The sequence below is a fragment of the Phaethon lepturus genome, unplaced genomic scaffold, assembly GCF_000687285.1.
Source record: "Phaethon lepturus isolate BGI_N335 unplaced genomic scaffold, ASM68728v1 scaffold8242, whole genome shotgun sequence".
Taxonomy (NCBI): Eukaryota; Metazoa; Chordata; class Aves; order Phaethontiformes; family Phaethontidae; genus Phaethon; species Phaethon lepturus.
Window position 1 is genome coordinate 1 of NW_010525496.1, and position 19,218 is coordinate 19,218.

At 43.8% G+C, this 19,218-nt stretch overlaps 1 protein-coding gene across 1 annotated transcript in view; it reads right to left on the minus strand.

Moving 5' to 3' along the window:
• Positions 1-5,351: 5,351 nt before the first annotated feature.
• Positions 5,352-19,218, minus strand: part of JADE3 (jade family PHD finger 3) — a 42,184-nt gene continuing 28,317 nt past the window's right edge. Inside the window, exons 6-9 of the mRNA XM_010282763.1 lie at positions 12,924-13,040; positions 11,988-12,461; positions 7,763-7,880; positions 5,352-6,244 (exon numbers count right to left, since the gene is read on the minus strand). Of these exons, the coding sequence (XP_010281065.1) occupies positions 5,352-6,244; positions 7,763-7,880; positions 11,988-12,461; positions 12,924-13,040 (1,602 nt within the window). The remainder of the gene's footprint in view (positions 6,245-7,762; positions 7,881-11,987; positions 12,462-12,923; positions 13,041-19,218) is intronic.

Consider the following 19,218-nt stretch of genomic DNA (forward strand, 5'->3'; position numbering starts at 1 on the left):
GCCTTCCTGGACCTCTTTGTCCTTCAGGACCGTCTCCTAAGGGACTGTCTCAGCCAGTGACATGAACAGGCCAAAGTTGTCCTTGCCTTGCCCAGTGCTCTTCCCTGGGGTGGGGCAGCATCTGGGGAAAACCAACAGAAAAAATGTCTTGAGGAGAGTTAAGTCAAAAGAAACCGTAAAGGTGTCATTACAGAGCCTACCTGGAGATCTAAAACAATGTCTCAGATAAGGCAGCCTAGGCGAGGCAGGCATCCAGCTTCAGGGCTGCTGAGGAAGCAATGGGAAGGCAGGGAGGGTCTGCCCAACCTGAAACAAAAGACAAGTCCCAGAGAAAGGGCAGGGCAAGCTGGATCCAGGAGGTTGTCCCAGCCAAAAGAAGCCTAGTTGAGAAAGAGAAAGATTACCTGGAAGCTGTACTCACAGAGGCAGAGAAACTAATGGGCCAATATCCGAGGCTGCTGCTTCTTACACAACCAAGTAGCGACGCAAACTTAGCCAAGCTATCTGCGGAGGGGTTATTGGGGAGCTGAAATAGGTACGCACATCTGCTGCTTTCAAACAACTCATCCAACTGCTGTGTAGCATTTTGTTTCAGAAAGCTGTACTTGCAGTCACCTTAATCCACTTTTGTCGCATTGCTCCAGAAGATTCCAGTGGTTGTCAGATGTGCTGACTGGGTAAGGAGTGGAACCCGGGAGCAGTTATCCCAGGATGGTCTCTGCAAGAGGGGTGTGTTGCAGAATTGCACCCCAAGAAGAGCAAAAGCCTGTTCAGCCATGAAGCTGGCAAAAAGGAAGATTCAGAAGCAGCAGCAGACAGGCATCTCTTGGAACCAGAACCCAGCAGTTTGCGAGTCTTCACTTCTTCCTAAAGCAGCAGCATGGAGGCACACCATTGTTTTCTATCTCTGCCCTTCCCCAGTATTTTTCCCTTGCGTGCCAAGCTCCCAGGTTGTGCAAGCAGCTTCCTCTCGCTCATTAATTCACATCAAAAGCGTGTTTTCCCAATAGATGTGTCAATTCCCTGCAGTGCTAAACCTTCGCAAGTACTGGGATCATCAAAATTCACAAAGATCAAAATGACTGGTTTTGCTGGATTACCTTTGCAGCTCACAGAGGCAGGCTTTGAACACTTGCTAACGCTCAGTCCCTCCCAGGAATCAGACTCACATCATGTGTCTGCCGTACAGGCTGTATATGCCTAGGCCTAGTCATCAGTGAGGTACCACATGCAAATCAAGGGAATGTTTCAGGCTTATTTTTAATAATTAAACATTTGTAATTCCTCTTTCTGTGGTTTGGGATTCGTGGTGCAAAGAAAACATCCTGTAAATGACATACGCAAGTTGTAACTGAGGAACGTTTCTCTTTGAACAAAGGCATAACTGCAGAAATGATGGTGCTGGGAATCACTGCATAGACCCTATTTAGTGCTTGTGAGGGCTTGGCCCCAGCTACCATCAACAAGTAACCACGCTTACTTATTTGTAAAGACTCTACAAACCAATAGCAGCTGCTTCCAAAATAACAGGGATACCGATTTCCTTCCTTGGCCCCATCTTTCCCACACTCCAGCCACAAGTAGACTATTTGCAAAGTTGCAAAGGGAATGGGGGGCTGCCAGCCAGAAAGTCACAAAAAGGAAGTCTGTTGCTGGAATCTGTTGCAAGAACATCGTTAGGGAAGGAGAAGTCCTGCTTCTGAAAAACAGCTGACAATCCAACACTTACTGCTTCTTCATAGTTATGATTTTTCCTCTCTTCTGTATGCACCTTTACTGCCCCCCCCCCCCCTTTTTTCTTCTTTCCCGCCCCCCCCCCCCTTTTTTTTCTTCCCCCTTTCCATTTTCTGTTCAGCCGATGGACTCATTGCTCCATCTCACCCAAGCCACCTCCAGCTCCGCTCCTGGCCTGCCTGGGGCTACCTGCTCAGCCGCTCCTGCCCGCACGCCGGGCTGCAGGCAGGTTGGCCGCTCAGCACACGGCTCGTGCTGCCGCAGGCGGGAGGGTCACTGCTGCCTCCAATCTGCGGATTGCAAATCCCCAGTCCCTCTTGAACGCTGCCGGCTACCGGGCCGACGGGAGCGGGAGGGATGCTGTCGGATCGGAGCAGGAGTGGATCGGCTGTGTGCAGCTACACCTGGTCCTTTCTCTCCATCTTCCTCCTCTTTTTTTTGCCTTCTCCCCTGCTCTGGCACAGGGAGCAGCTCCGCTCTGCCAGCAAGATATATCACAGCACCGGCCTGTGGGAGCAGGGGGAACTACAGCAACAGGTCACACAAAACCGACATAAAACATCGACCCGGGAAACTTGCTTGCACCGATTCGTCCTTTGTGCGCACACGGCGAGAGCTGGCTGGGAAGTGTTCCTCTGTGGGTGTGCGCGAGCGTAGGAGAAGAGGGACGACGCAGAAGTTATAGAGGAAGGCTATGGCTCTTCCTCTATAACTTCATTTGTCCAACCAGGGAAGAACAGTCACACTAAGGCATAAGCAAATGTTTTAAAAAGTGAGACCAGGGCAGCAAATGGCCTGTCACATTTGCTCAGCTAGGCAGAAACAAAAGCCAGGCTTGGACTATTTGCTATACACAGCAAATTAGTGTTCACCGACTCTTTTTTGGGAGGCCAAAGGGGAAAGGTTTTCCTTGATGCTTCAACGTGTTAAGGTATTGCCAACTCTGCAGAAATAATTTACTCCCGATGGACAGAGTACTGCTCTTAAGACTGATGAGTTTAACAAGTTGCCAGACATGGAGGGTAAAGCCCTGAATAAATCACAACAACTGAAAATACTGTTAGCAGTTTCATAATTTAATGAAAAAGTACTTGTAAAAAGGGGACATCTGAAAAAGACTGAGTCCATCTTGGAAAATTGAATATATATATATTTATATATATAAAACAAAATGCAAAACAAAAAAAAAATTACAAATAAGGTTAAGAGGTAATACTTCAAACAGTTAGCCACCGAACACACAATAAAAACTAGCAAATGCACTTTGGGGACAATACTTGAGAACTACATAACCAAGGGCTCCTTCATATATCTATTAAAATCATGTAAAAATTAGCAAAACTGTTGCCCAGACTGGAAACAACTGAATTAATAACCCCAGAAGAGCAGAAACACTGAGTTTTGCTGAAGCACCATTTTCCCCCCCTTCTGTCACAGGCTTCCGGCCACAAAATAACACGAACGCTTTGCTGGCCTCCCAGGTAAGTGTTCCCAATACAAGCTTCATAAAATTTCATGACCAGCGAGAGAGGATTACTAATAAATATCGAAGGAGAACCAAGAGAATCAGATCTGGAATACAAATGAACGGACATTTGTTTACTTATTCTGAATGACCCATGGCTTAGAACACAAAGCATTTCCCGTTAAAATAAAATATGTGGAAACCTAAAATGCTACTGCATATTTACACCAAAAGAAATAATTCTGAAGATACAGCTCTAGAAAGATCAATTACAAAAATATACACAAAATTAAGAAGTAAAAAAAATAAAAATTAAGATGCATGAAGGAAACACAAGCAGAATTGCCAAGTATACTTTTTTTTATTTCATTACTGAGAAGTCCTCCAGCCCCTGACCTGCTAGTCCTATTGCAACTAGGGAGATTTCAAAGCTTAAAACCAATCTTAAAATGTCGTTGCCATTTCCCAAGCTAAAAGCAATAAATTAAGATTATGAAGAAAAACAGGTGGTTGTTTGGATTCTGCATAGTCATCTTCACGCTGGGTGGGGAACACCTTTTATTTCTAGACAAAATGAACCCTCACCAGAAAGGAGCCATATGACGTGCCCTATACAACCTATGGCCCATTTCAGCCAGTGATGTGGGGACAGAGAATGTTGCATATTTATGAAATGTACAGCATTTCAGAGAAAAACAGTGCAGTTACTTTGTTGATCAACACAACACCATCTGGAAAACAAGAAGTTTGCATTCAAACAGAAATCCCCTGTCACTGAAGTGAACAGAAGAAGATTCCCTTTCCCTTCTCACTTCCACAGCACTGGCTGAAATTTAATCACTACTTAACAATTGCTAATTTTAAAGGACATACAAAAAAGTGTTAGTTTGGGAAACAGCAACTGATCCAGAGGTTGAGAAGCAGCTTAATAAAATAACAGATTTTCAGCAATTAAAAAAAAAAAAAAAACAAAAACATACTCCAAATGATGACTGGCTAAAATTTTACAGACCTAGATGCCAGAAGTAAGGCTCCTATGCCTCTATTCAGGCAACTAGGGTTGAAAATTTGTGCCTGCATAGAAATAATTTTGTCTGAACTTTTACATTCAGCTTATTTTAAAAATACCAGGTACAAACACCTCTGGACATGAAATTTCAATTTCAAGAGGAGCCTGGCATCACCGGTGATTGCCTAAATTTAAGTGTCAAATAGCATTTTTCTTTGAAGTAGTACATCTACTTTTGTAAACACTATCCACAAAATTAGCCATCTATACTTGTTAGCTGGGCAAAATATTTACAAGTGCATCCCACAACAAGCAACTATGTACAGAGATTAAAAAAACTGAAGTACTAGAAGTTGTATATTTACAAAATAAGCGAATTATTGTGAAGAGAAACACAACCTTCAGCAAGAGCAGGGAACGGGGAGGGGGGGCACGTCTAGAGGTCAGCGAGTTTGGCAGCGCCAGCGACGCCTGCTTCCACCCTCCGCAAGGAGCCTGCAAACGCCACTGCAGTTCAAAGCCTCCTGCAGGAGAGGACCATCACTTAGTAGTCACTTTGGGCCTGATCCAGCAGAGCACACCAGCATGTGCTTGGAGATCAGAGCGCAAGCCTTCCCGGGGGGGAAACCATCAGGACTTTTCACATGCTTAACTTCCTAACACAGCCCCAAGTGCGTTGCTGGATCAAAGCCATACTGCAGGTGCCCTAAGAATGCAGCTGCAGTGCCTCCATTTGCAGTCTCTTGCAACACGTTAGAGCAATGCAAGGACTTCTTTAACACCTGTCCACCATGACAAGATTGACATAACATGAACATGTTGGCTCGCACATAAGCTGGCAAGGGGGAAGCAGTTTCCTGAATTTACGCAAAGATTAACCGCTTCGTGCTCTCCCAGATGTTGCCCTCTAATAAAACGCATTGACTTCCACATGACTTTGCAACAACGCAGGTAACCTTGCGAAGACTGCAAGCCTATTCACAGTTGAACAAAACTACTCTGATTTCTCTCCCCTCTCCCCATCCCCTACTGCAACTCTTCCTAATGGAGGTCCTGGACTATTTGCTGGAACCTTTTGATGCTGAGCTTTGCACTGGTACACTGGAATACATAAAGGCTGAGTTACCCCGTGGGGGCTTCTAATCACCTTTGTACCGAACTGTGAGAAATCATATTCTTTTTGTTTCTATTGTGACAATCTCTTCCAAAGTCCTTACTTGGGCTTTCTCTCTCTGAGCTACTTCGTCTTAACCTCACTTGCTCTTTGTTTTCATCACTTTCTGCTTCAGAGTCACTCAGCTCTAAGTCAGGACAGTACCCATCGTTGTCCTGGTACGGAGCACCTTCAAGTGCCTGCTTGCTCCACAAGCGGTCTTTTGTTGCAAGTCTTCTCATTGGCTTTTCACAGCACCGGAGATCTTCCGTGGTCCTCACCAGACTGTTGGTAGCCTCTTTAAAGGACCGGCTAAAATGTTCTATGGTGGATTTTCTGAAACCACTCTGGCTGGCCAAGTGAGCCGTGAGCACGGACTCTTGTTCATAGGGCGTCTGGCTGGAGCTGTCTCTCTGGCTCACGTCTCCAGCCCTGCCCATCAGACCGTTGGACTTGGCTGCCAGCCTCAAGTTCTCCTGCTGCACCCGCCCGTTGCCAATGGAAGACTGTCCGTGCAAAGCAGCCTGGAGCGCTAAGGGCTTCCCAGAGGGCTGGCCCCGGTGAAACTCCGGCATCTGCGTGGGGCCAGAATCCTTGCCCTCGCTCCGAGGCTTGCCAATCCCTGCCAGCAACCCGTTACTTCTGCTATCATGCTGGTACCTGGAGTAAGATTTTGCTTTCATTTCAAATGACTCCTTTGACATCGGCACGCTCCGTTTGCTGTAAACAGTGCTGCTATTGTCAGGAGAAAGCGGTCTGTTGCCAGGCTTCAGCGAGTTATTTTTGCAATCTCCCAGTGCTGATTTGGGCATTTTTAACTTCAGGGTGATCCTGGGAGGTGGGTAGAACAGTGTGTTCTCTAGTGCACTTGTCAGGGTATGGCCTATGGGAGAAAAAGACAAGGGGTAGAAGAAAAAAAAAGCTTTTTAAAAAGCAGCTAATCATTTTGTTATCTGTAAGAAGTTTTATAGTCCATTAGAAGGTCATTCAACAGTAAAAAGCATCTGCAAACAATTAGCGTGAAATTATTTTAGGACATTAAAGAGAAGTTGGGATAAAGAACACTGTTCCAAATTATCCACCGTTTCAGAATTTAGGTAAGCATTTTAGCATTTCCATTAAAAACAACAACGTGCCCTTTTTATAGGGCTTTAAGCCAGTGAATTGAACCAGTTTTGAGATATGACTGAAGTAGTTCCAAAGCAGCTATAAAAAAAGTTCATATTCAGTTTTGGATGGAGAAAAAACAATGCTTCAAACTGAGCTTCAATGTGGACTTAGTTCAACTCTCTGCTTTGTATTACAAAATTCTCTATGCTTTAGAAGTCTTTTCACCCAAATATATTGGTCTTTATGATATTATACCTATCCATACAGCACCATTGCAAAGTAGCTATCAAGCTATTCTAATAAGCATTAAAAAAGCACTTGTATTTGTAAAGACATAAATTTAGTGGATGTTTCTAACAAAATGCATTTACACAAAACCAAAGTGCTTTAGAGTACTGCTGCTTCCACAAAGCACTAGTCTGATCTAAAGCATTTCAAAAAAAACAGCTTGTCAGTACTAACAAAACCTATTCATGTTTCAAGGGTAGAGAAAAAAAAACACAAAGACTTCACTCTAAATTCATCATGAAAAACATAGTATGCATCTTGAAAGAACAGAGATATCTTAATTTCACATTGAAGAAATAGCTGCCTTCCCTATTAAAAAAAAAAGTAATTACGCTGTAATATATACTCTTCCTCTTTCCAAACGCTGTGTTCCTTATTTCAAGATGGTTGCTATAAAAATGAAGGGCAGAGTGGGTTTTGGTACGTCAGCATTCCTAAGCAGTTGCTATTCACTATTAAAAACCAGAGTACTCAAAGTCTTCTTGAAGGAAGGAGAGTAACTGCAGATGGTAGGCTAAGAAATGCCTCTGCGCTGTTCGTCAAGCATGCAAGGCAACACGAGAACAACAGCAATTCCTATCAGTCGCTCTTCCCTTTTGCCTGAAGGAACCAACTACTGACAGCAAGCAAAAAATCTGCTCAGCTGGAGAACCAAGCAGTGGCGCAGAGCTTGCTGTGGGGAAACAGCACCATAAAACAGCAGCCAAGGAAGCAAAAACCTAGAGATCACCATCTGCTCATTTCTGCTATCTGAATGCCATAGCGATTGGTAAGTAATAGGCATATTCCAGAAATGGCCATAAAATAAAGAAATATCCAAGTAAACATTTTAAGAGATTAAAGCATTTTGTGTATGTTGCTACTTTCATTGACTGTGTACTTGGGGAAAATTTTTAAAGGCATATTTACAATGTTAAAAAGACTAAGCAGGAACATGAAGAGAACACATTTTTCTGTCTAAATACAGACAGAATTTGTAAATATTTTACATTTATATGATTACCTGCCGCAATTTCCTGATTAATGAGCTGGACTTGCAAATTGAAGACCTGTTCATGTACTTTACTGTGAGACAACTTCAGTTTCTCCCTCCTGCTTACCATGTAGCAGAGATTTCTTACCTACAGAGGAACAACAGGAGACTTAATAGGCAATAAGAAAATAAATCCTGACACCATTTTAATAAGTGCATCAACAACAGAATTAAAACATTATGTGCAAAATCCCTTGGCAAAGTTCCTGTGACTATTACTGAACATACACAATTATGAATTAAAAAAAAAAACCCTGGAATTTCTTTAATTGACCATTTAATGAATGCATTGAATATGTACAGCAAGACAGCAGAATATCTTTTCATCTATAGGAATAGTAAGCAAACACAAAATTCCAGTCAAAAGAAAAGTAAGTAATTTCTAAGACTTGCTTGTCTGTAAGCCTGCTTCCACTATGAACGATGCCGAGGATGTTACTGCAGGCAATACTGGATTCTCCCAGAATTTCCCTGCAAAAGGTTTCATAGAGTGATTTTTAACAGCTGAACTATAATGTTGCAGTAATTTTAGGGGAAACAAACATAAAGTAATACTTTTTACAAAGGTACCCAAGAGAGTCAGCCTGTTTGGACCAAAACTAACATGCAGATCACCTGTAAAAGAACACTAGCTTCTTGTGCAATGTACACATTTTGGCTGACCCATTTAGCAGTTTATTTTTCAACTCCAGTACATTGACTCATGAAGTTGAACAAGGCCAAGCGTAGGGTCCTGCACCCAGGTCAGGGCAATCCCCAGGATGGATACAGACTTGGGGGTGAGTAGACTGAGAGCAGCCCTGCCAAGAAGGACTTAGGGGTACTGGTGGATGAAAAGCTGGACGTGAGTCAGCAAGGTGCACTCACAGCCCAGAAGGCCAACTGCATCCTGGGCTGCATCCAAAGCAGTGTGGCCAGCAGGTCGAGGGAGGGGATTCTGCCCCTCTACTCCGCTCTGGTGAGACCCCACCTGGAGACCCACGTCCAGCTCCAGAGCCCTCAGCACAGGAAAGACAAGGATCTGTTGGAGCGGGTCCAGAGGAGGCCACCAAAATGATCAGAGGAATGGAACACCTCTCCTGGGAGGACAGGCTGAGAGAGTTGGGGTTGTTCAGCCTGGAGAAGAGAAGACTGCAGGGAGACCTTACTGCAGCCTTTCATTTTATGAAAGGCGCTTATAAGAAAGACAGAGAGACAGACCAGGGCCTGTAGTCACAGGACAAGGGGCAACGGTTTTAAACTGAAAGAGGGTAGGTTTAGATCTCTGCCTTGGTGGTCTCTTCCTTGGGCATAAGGAAGACATTTTTTACAATAAGGGTTGTGAAACACTGGAACAGGCTGCCCAGAAAAGTCTCCACATGCCCCATGCCTGGAAGTGTTCAAGGTCAGGTTGGACAGGGCTCTGAGCAACCTGATCAAATGAAATATGTCCCTGCCCAAGGCACAGGGGTTGGACTACATGTTCTTTGAAGGTCCCTTCCAACTCAAACCATTCTGTGACTCTATGGTTCTATGATTCAGTTCCACATAATTCTATTTTCACTATTCGAGTTAACAGTTTCCACCTAATCTAATGAGAACAGGAAGAAGCATTGAAAGTTCTTGATAAACACTTAAAAGAGCTTTCAGAACACAGAAGCAGCATAGGGGCTGGTTGAAAGATATTTGACAAACATACTACCCCCAGCATGCAACTCCATTTGTTCAGAACTGGAATCTCTCTCCCCAAAAAAGAAATTCCAAGATTCCCAAATTTATTTTCATCCCGTGACATAACTGACCAGAAAAATCTTGTGGCACAGGAAGTTCAGAAACTTTGAGACAGCTGTTTCAAAGTACAAAGTATGGAACATAGAAGGAATCATAGAATCGTTTGGGTTGGAAAACACCATCAAGTCCAACCGCTAACCTAGCACTGTCAAGTCCACCACTAAACCATGTGGTTTAGCACCACATCTACACATCTCTTAAATACCTCCAGGGATGGTGACTCCACCACTTCCATGGGCAGCCTGTTCCAGTGCTTGACAACCCCTTTGGTGAAGACATTTTTCCTAATATCCAATCTAAAACTGCCCTGGTGCAACTTGAAGCCATTTCCTCTCATCCTGTTGCTAGTTACTTGGGAGAAGAGACCAACACCCACCTCACCACAACCTCCTTTCAGGTGTAAAGAGCCATAAGGTTCCCCCTGAGCCTCCTTTTCTCTAGGATGAACAAGCCCAGTTCCCTCAGCTGCTACTCATAAGACTTGTGCTCTAAACCCTTCACCAGCTTCATTGCCCTTCTCTGGACACACTCCAGTACCTCAATGTCCTTCTTGTAGGGAGGGGCTCAAAACCTTATATCTAATCTAAATTGGAACAGGCTGCCCAGGGAGGTGGTGGAGTGACCATCACTGGAAATGTTCAAAAAACATGTGGACATGGCACTTCAGGACATGGTTTAGTGGGCATGGTGGTGTTGGGTTGATGGTTGGACTTGATGATCTTAAAAGGTCTTTTCCAACCCTAATGATTCAGTGATTCATTAAGCAAAATGTCTTGAAATGATTTCTTGAAAAAAGCCCCAAACAAAACAAGAAAACCCACACCAAACCAAAAAAACAGCCACCAAAATCTCAACCCTCCATTCAAGCAGTGTTACGGATTTTTTTTTTAAATAAGGACTCATATCCAAGTAGTCCTGGAAAAAGAGATCTGAGCTTGATTATGACTAGATTCAAGACAACAGTTAGACTGACAAATGCAAATCTCAGCTGTGACACTCATCTCCTTGTACATTCAGGCTCTTCTCTCTCCAGTATTGTTTCCCCTTTTCTTATAACACTATTTTCTCTCTTCTGCTTTTCCTTCCCCTCTTCTCCAATGTCTTGTCTCCGTATCACATTTAGCACACCTACTTTGCTTTGTTACCTTTTTTTTTTTACATTCACTACCTACCTCTAAGCATTTGAAAACTGCAGGTGATCACTAGCTAACAGGCCAACCTAACGTGCAGCCTCCAAATGGAAACAAGCCTGGCTTCCTCCCCCATCAGCTCCTGGAAAAAGGTACTACATATGCCTTCCTAATAAATTCCTGCTCTGAATTTTGCTTAAGGACTCCATCTTTTCAAACTACCAGCTAGCTGACAATCTGATAAGAGCTCAGCTAGCTACTGATAAAAAGATAATTTCCTTTTCCTGCTTCTCAGTAAAGCCACAAGCAGTGGTAGACTCTGTGGGTTACTTTCAGACCGCTAACCAACTGTGGCACCTAAGGCAGCTACGTGCAGTGAAAGCATCTAGGTCAAGAGAGCAATGAGTTATTCAGCCTACCTGCTACCTGGGACTAGCTGCCACCAGTGTGCTGGCAAGGAAAAGAGGCGAGTAAGACTCTGAATTGGAAGTCAAGGGAAGTGGTATGAGTACAGGCCAGCATTATTCTTCTGTGTGCACAGAGCCAAAAACTCACCATGGAAGTTAACCATCTAGGACTTCACCTATTTGCCTTCAAATAATCAGGTGGGAAGCTCTGCTTTAATACATTTTTAGGATTCTCCAAAAGTTTAATGCACACTCACCAAAGAACACATAACCACCTTACCTATGCAAATTGATTTTTCCAAACCCAGAATTGGCTACTATTTACAATTCTATTATAACCATTACAAAACACCTTTTTAAGTATAAACGAAGAATCCTCCATCCCAAGACAGAAGGTGGAAGATCAGAATTTTTTAAGCCTGCCCCATTCCTTTGCTGTTTGCCCTTACTTTCATTTAATAAAAGTAACATTTTTTGTTATTGAATCTGTATCACTAGCAACTACTACTACAGCTGGGTCAAAGAAATCTACTCTTTTTTTTTTTTTTTTTTTTAAACATTTTACTCAATTGAAGCTGAAATCAAAGAATCAATTAGCAAATATGTCCACTGTGCATAGAAATGCATCTTAACACATATAAAGGAATAACCTCTCAGCAAGTCAGAAAGCACTCCTCTCACACTGGATCCCTCACTGAAAGTTCCTGGAAGGCTCTACAGCAGGCAATGCAGCATACCAGAAGATTAGAGTTGAAGGTCTTACTTTTTTTTAAATTATTATTTTAAAAGTCACCTCTCTGTGCTTCCCCCATTCCCATTTTTGTCCACAAACAAAGACCTTGCTCACCTGCACATAGTTTTTCAAAACTTTACCAGTTAAACTCTTACCCTCTCTAGGTCCTGCCTTAAATGCATGAACATCCTCATGCGAGTATGAATGCTATCTTCTTTTGGCTGCACCAAGCCATTTTCTTCATCCTCCTTGGGAGGAAACAATGGTTTGTTAAAGTTACTTTTTCGCTTTAATTTCCAGTAATTGTAGATGAAGTCTACAGCAAGTTTAGGAAGGCCTAGCTCTGCTGCAACATCCTCCACTTTAACTAGTGAGTAAAACTCTTCTTCCAGCTCTCGGAGTTTCTGGGCTCGCAAACTGGTTTTCTCGCTCTCCGTTTGCTTCTGGTCTGACACGCTCTTGGGGTGTTCATCAACATCAGGCAGTGAATTCTGTTTGTTCTTGCTGTGCTTTAGACAATAGGACTTGAACTTGACCTCATCCCCATCATCCAAGATAGTCTTCATCTCTAAGCTATGCTCAAAGGCACAGGTGACATGAAAGGCAGTGATACAGCTTTTCACAGAGCACTATAGACAAAATAAAACAAAATACCTCAATCACTAACAGTAGCAACAAACTAGAACAAAAGACAGAAATTATCTTAATTACATGGAAGTGCATCCCTGCAAAAACATATTTCCAAAGCACTCTTAAAAATATCTGTTGATCTCTCTGAAGTTGGTATCACCCGACTTATTATCTTCTCATTTGTGAACAGTGTTCAACAAAAGGACCTTTCTATCCATCTCTGACCCACACAGTACCAGTCCTGACACGTCTCAGCCTTATTCAAAAGAACAGAACTCAGACTAACTCCTAAATCTCTGTGCTGCTCAACTAATTTGATAGCAAACAAGTACGAAGAAACAGGCATCTATCCAATGGCCATCTGCATTGTAAAGCATCTCTGAACACAGGAAGAACAAAATGCAAAACTGAAATTGCCCTTCTCATGTAGACTCAAGAGGTACCACAGGACAAGTACATACCTGAATGCAAGCACCAGTTTTCAGTTTGCATAAACTACACACTAGAGCCCATCGACTTGGTGGAATATGAGACACCTTTGTGATTGGCTCCATCCTTTCTGGGCAAGCAATACTAACCTGTAAACAAAAAAAACAGCATGGAAAGCAGTTATCAAGGCAATAAAAACAAGCTCTCCGTTATTACCAGAAGAAATACCATCACACATTTATCTCACTGCGAGATCTCAACGTGCTCATGCTTCTTCGCAAGGGACCCTAAAAGATCCCACATGAAAACGTTGTGGAATACTACTAGTTTAACCTGGTAGATAGAAGTTGCAATTCTTCAAAACATTTGAAGCATCTACAGCATGCCTTGTTATGAACCAGTTAAGAGACTGTAGTAAGCAATGCTTAAGTTTATTTCCTTTCCATTCTCGTTTTTTGTTCTGTGCTGCTTCAACAGGTCTAACTTAAAAAGCATCAAAATACAAGCTACTCAGAACAAAACAGGAACACTTACTCATACTTACCTGAAAAGTTCCTTCTGTAAGATCCACAGATCTGTTACAATAATTACTTCTGCCAGCTCACAAGTTTGGGCAGAACCAGATCTATCAGTCAGCAGCCAGGGAAAGCCTCACCCCCCAGCTCTGCCTCTCCACTGAGTGCTCCCAACGCCAAGAGGTGATTCTATTACACTCTCCTAACTACAAGTTGTTATGAAGTATAATTTGAGAAAGAATACAACAAATTTCTCTTACTGCAAAGCACGTCATATTCTCTTGTGCCAGTTTTCACATACTTAGTCTGGATGATCCATTTGTCTCTGGTAGACCAGATTATGGATATTAATACTAAAAGAAAGAAAAAAATTCAGATAAACACAGGATACCTTTTCCTATTCTTTGATATACTGATGTCCACATATCCATTGTGATAGAGATTTCTCAGCTGCCTGTTATCCATACTGGGAAACAAGGACTGTCCTCCATAATTTGGACACGAAAATAGACATAAGTTATCTCCATAGGCATCCCTGAACCACTCCTGACAGACAGGATTTATCCAAGTGCAGAAACAAAAAGTTTGCCAGATCTGAATGACCAACATGCAGAACTGGGCCACTGTGAGAATGACACATGGCAAAAGATTTCAGTGAGATAACCGTTCTGTCCCAAGAATGCCAATCTCCAAAAGCTTGGATTTTGATGCTTACGCAGCACACTGAATTTAACAGTTGAGTGCTCTGGAGGGCTACCTTCCTGAAGCAGAAATACAATGTTGATTCTAGCTAGGAAGATCTCCACACTTTCTATGAACAATTCACCTGAACAGAGCAGACCTGTCTTTCCAGCGGCGGGATAGGGGCCTCTTCTCAAAGGGGTCAGATCTAAGAATTGAAAGAAAGGAGGTTCCTAGGTCATGCTCTGTGGCACTGTGAGGCCAGAATAAAGCTGGTTCCTTAAGAAATCAGTTAAGGCGGAGATTGAACAGCATTTTTTTCTCTAGAAAACGTAAAGACCATTATGCTACAGTAGTTTTCATAGATTACCTCCATAATAAGATTCTCCTAGGGAAATCCAGGTTACATGAATTAGTTTAACACATTATAATTAAACCACTGACTTTACAAGAGCTAGTAGCCTAAACTGAATTTCCTAGCTTCCCTTTTGGGGTACATCAACCATCACTCGATGCATATATTAATTCTAAAGTCTGCTTAGTCCGTGAGGAAGAAAGGCTTTGCTTCAGCAGACCTCCTCAATGAGGTAGACTTATCTAAATATAGCAGTGCTAGGTTGATCAAGTCTGAGAGTCATACTCGCTGTGCTTAAACCAAGTATTTTTGCTACTCTGTCCTTATCATTGCATTGCTCTAAGGATCATTTAAGTAGGTGGAAAAGACAGATTTGCAAGAGATTACTTAGTTCATCATTTGCACATGTAAAAAAAGTTGATCAGCAGTTCATGAATTAATGACATAAATTGACTCTAATAAGATTGATATTTGTTACAGTAAGTACTTGTCCTGGTTTCAGCTCACATACAGTTAATTTTCTTCATAGAAGCTACTGTGAGGCTGTGTTTTCAATTTGGGGTGAAAAAATATTGATAACATGCTGATGTTTTCAGTTGTTGCTAAGCGGTCAAGGACTGTTCAGCATTTCATGCTGGCCTGCCAGCAAGAGGGCTGGGGGTGCACAGGGAGCTGTGAGGGGACACAGCCAGGACCAAGGCTGGCCAAAGGGCTATTCCATACCATATGATGTCATACTCAGTATATAAAGCTGGGAGGAAGAAAAAGGAAGGAGTGGGGGGATGTTCAGAGTTATGGCATCTGTCTTCCCAAATAACCACTACATGTGACAGAGCCCTGCTTCCCTGGAGATGGCTGAACACCTGCCTGCCCATGGGAAGTGGTGAATGAATTCCTTGTTTTGCTTGACTGATTAAACTGTCTTTATCTCAACCCATGAGTTTTCTCACTTTTACTCTCATGATTCTCTCCCCCATCCCACCATGGGGGAGTGAGCAAGCAGCTGCATGGTGCTTCGTTGCTGTTGGGGGTTAAACCACAATCTTCACCCTCTGGTCTCTCAACTGCAAGCCACATCATCTGGAATATACTAAGGTCAACATGCTGCATGGCATTTCCTGAAGTCTTCGTTAGGAAGTTAGTGAGATACTTCAGAGAGGGTCCAGGTTTTACCAGACGAGAGGGAGAACAAGCAGGCAGTATGTGATGCCCACATCAGGTCGTGATGACAAACAATTTAATCTGTTGTGGCCTTCCTATAAATTGATGGGAAAGTGACAAAGCTGTCCCTGAAATGCTTGAATGGTTCCACAAAATCATGTCCAGCACTCTCAAACGTAATCAAATCTATCTTTTTAGCTTCCAAAATGAAAGAGCTTTTCATCAACCTAACTCAACCTTGCTCAAAACAGAGCTGGTTACAAATTGCACAGCTGTTTCTGAAACAATATTGTACAAAGATTGACGGCGATTCTCATCCCAGTTACCACTACACTAAGAGGGAAGACTTGCTTTGGTAATTAAGGGATTATATCAATTTGTCAGGTTGTCTATATTCCTTTCCAAAAGAAACCAGAATCTTCAGTGAATTTTTCCTGGCGACTGAGTAATACCAGCTTTCCACTGTGCTTCCCAGCGGGCACTGACACAGACCTTCTCCCTATCCCACTCTGCCCCTTTTAATGCTCTCCTTGCTCCTTCCCCAGAGGGGACTCAAAGTCAGGAAACATTTATGTTGGAAATACTGTCCATTCAAGCTGGTAACACTGCCTGTTTATATCACCCCACTTTGTACAAGCACAAAGAGGCACTTACAGAGTCAGGTGCAATTTATTTGTACTGGCTTTATGCCACCTGCATGTTTCTGATATTCAAGGAGAGGAGTCAAGGCTAAGTCTGTTTGAACTGCTCATGAGGGATCCAGAGAGCAGAGGCCAACCTTTTCATTCCCCAAAACCTCCCATCCCACGTCAGAAGTGATCCATCTGCCATAACATGTAGCTGTTTTCTCTGTTACTCCTTCACATTGTATCAGGTTACGTTTTGACTGCTGTACTCTGAAAAGTTTTAAGCATGAGAGAGTGAAGACAGTGGGACGTTGAAGCCTCCTCTCTGCGACTGTTACACACACGAGCTGCCACCTCAATCATCACCCTGCTGTCCTCTGCTCCTCTGCTCACCTGCCACCAGCTGCTGTGTGAGTGCACAATGGTACACCGCATTGGTGGCTGGGAAGGGCAGCCCAGTGGCTGGAGCACGGCCACTCACAACAGCAGCTGAGGATAGTCAATTTGACACCCTTCCAGTTGTAGCAAGAAAAAAAAAAAACTTTCTGCTTCAGCTAACACCACACTGATTGAGGGAGGATGTAACTGTAATAAGTTATCTAAGGCAGAGAAGGACATTGAATTTCAAAACACTTGGTATAAGCCTTCTGGTCTCAGTGTTTCTTTTTTTTTTTCTTTTTTAAAAGAATGCCTTTTAAGAAAACATGAAACAGACTACATATTTACAGTAAAAGACAATAAAGGCAGAAGAATAAAAGGATATAAACCAACAATGAGTACACTTTGGAAATTAAAAACCTTCAAACACCCCATCAAGTGGGGGTCAAGAAAGCCTTTCAACAGTGTTAGCTCACATAGAAGGGAGGGAAGAAAAAACATTTTAAGACAGTGCTGAATGAGTTAATGAAGGAAAATATCTGGTGCAATTGCCTGCAACAATGATAGCCTGTACTTGGTGACTCATGAAGTCCGTCTTTGAACCTTTTACCACAAGGCACAGACATGTTTATGGCCCATTTCTCTCTGCATTCTGCCTTGCTCCATTTTATTAGGGCCACAAGAGGAAATGGCAGTGACTTTATAATTCACCTGTTTCTTTTGGGGGAGTTCCACTGTGCTACTATCTTAGAGAGAAGAAAAATAGGTGTATGAGAATAGAATCACAGAATGTTTGGGTTGGAAAGGACCTTAAAGGTCATCTAGACCACCCCCCCTGCCATGAGCAGGGACACCTGCAACTAAATCAGGTTGCTCAGAGCCCCGTCCAACCTGACCTTGAGTGTTGCCAGGGATGGGGCATCTACCACCTCTCTGGGCAACCTGGGTCAGGGTTTCACCAACCCCATTGTGAAAAAACTTCTCCCTTAGATCTAGTTGAAATCTACCCTCTTTTAGTTTAAAACAATTACCCCATGTCCTATCGCTACAGGCCCTGCTAAGATGTCTGTCTCCATCGTTCTTAGAAGCCCCCTTGAAGTACTGAAAGGTTGCAATAAGGTCTCCCCAGAGCCTTCTCTTCTCCATGATGAACACCATCAACTTTCTCAGCCTGTCTTTATCAGAGAGGTGTTCCATCCCTCTGATCATTTTGGTGGCCCTCCTCTGGACACACTCAAACAGGTCCGTGTCCTTCCTGTGCTGAGGGCTCCAGAGTTGGACACAGGACTCCAGGTGGGGTCTCACAGAGCAGAGGAGAAGGGCAGAATCACCTCCCTCGACCTGCTGGACACACTCCTTGGATGCAGCCCAGGATACAGCTGCCCTTCTGGGCTGTGAGTGCACATTGCTGACTCACGTCCAGCTTTTCATCCACCAGTACCCCCAAGTCCTTCCCAGCATGGCTGCTCTCGATCCCTCCATCCCCCCACCTGCACTGATACTGGGGGTTGCCCTGACCCAGGTGCAGGACCCTGCACTTGGCCTTGTTGAACCTCATGAGTTTCACACCAGTCCATTCCTCGAGCTTGTCCAGGTCCCTCTGGATGGCATCCCACCCCTCAGGCATGTCAACTGCACCACTCAGCTTGGTGTTGCCTGCAGACTTGCTACGGGTGCACTCGATCCCACTGTCTATGTCATTGATGAAGGTATTAAAGAGTACTGGTCCCAATACGCACCCCTGAGGGACACTGCTCATCACAGATCTCCATCTGGACATTGAGCCATTGACCACTACCCTCTGGATGCGACCATCCTACCAATTCCTCATCCACTCAACAATCCCTCTCTCTCCAACTGAGAGAGAAGAATGTTGTGGGGGACCGTGTCAAAGGCCTTACAGAAGTCCAGAGAGATGACATTGGTAGCTCTTCCCTTGCCCACTGATGTGGCCACTCCATCCTAGAAGGCCACTAGGTTGGTCAGGCAGGACTTGCCCTTGGTGAAGCCATGCTGGCTGTCTAAAATCACCTCCCTGGCCTCCATGTGCCTTAGCATAGCTTCTAGGAGGATCTGCTCCATGATCTTCCCAGGCACAGAGGTGAGGCTGACGGGTCGGTAGTTCCCAGGGTCCTTCTTCCTACCCTTTTGATAAATGGGTGCAATGTTTCCTTTTTTCAGCCTCTAGGGACTTCACCTGATGACATATTCTCCTCTAAAGTATCTGTCCCCAGGTCTTCAAACTCTGGGTCTTTCTTGTCCCTTGCAGCAGGTTAAAGCCACAGTGACTCTCCCGACCGGAACTGACCTGCCATTTTAGCAGAGATTCCCAAAGGTTCCTCTGGCTTCTCCAGTCACTGAATTGTTTTACAAGTGACAATGCAGGAGACACAGAGAGAATAGATCCAAAAGGCATTTCTGCCCCTACTGGTAGGTGTCACCTCCTTGCTATGCCTGACACACTTGGTGTTGGTGTGGAGGGGAGGAGATGCCTGGAGCTGCCAAACGGGCTGTGGGAGCTGTCAGGTTCAAGCTCTCCCACCTGGGTGCTCCCCTCAGCCAGAGGGAGGTGGGCAGGCGGGAAAGCAGCATGTGCTCCCTGCCCAGCCAT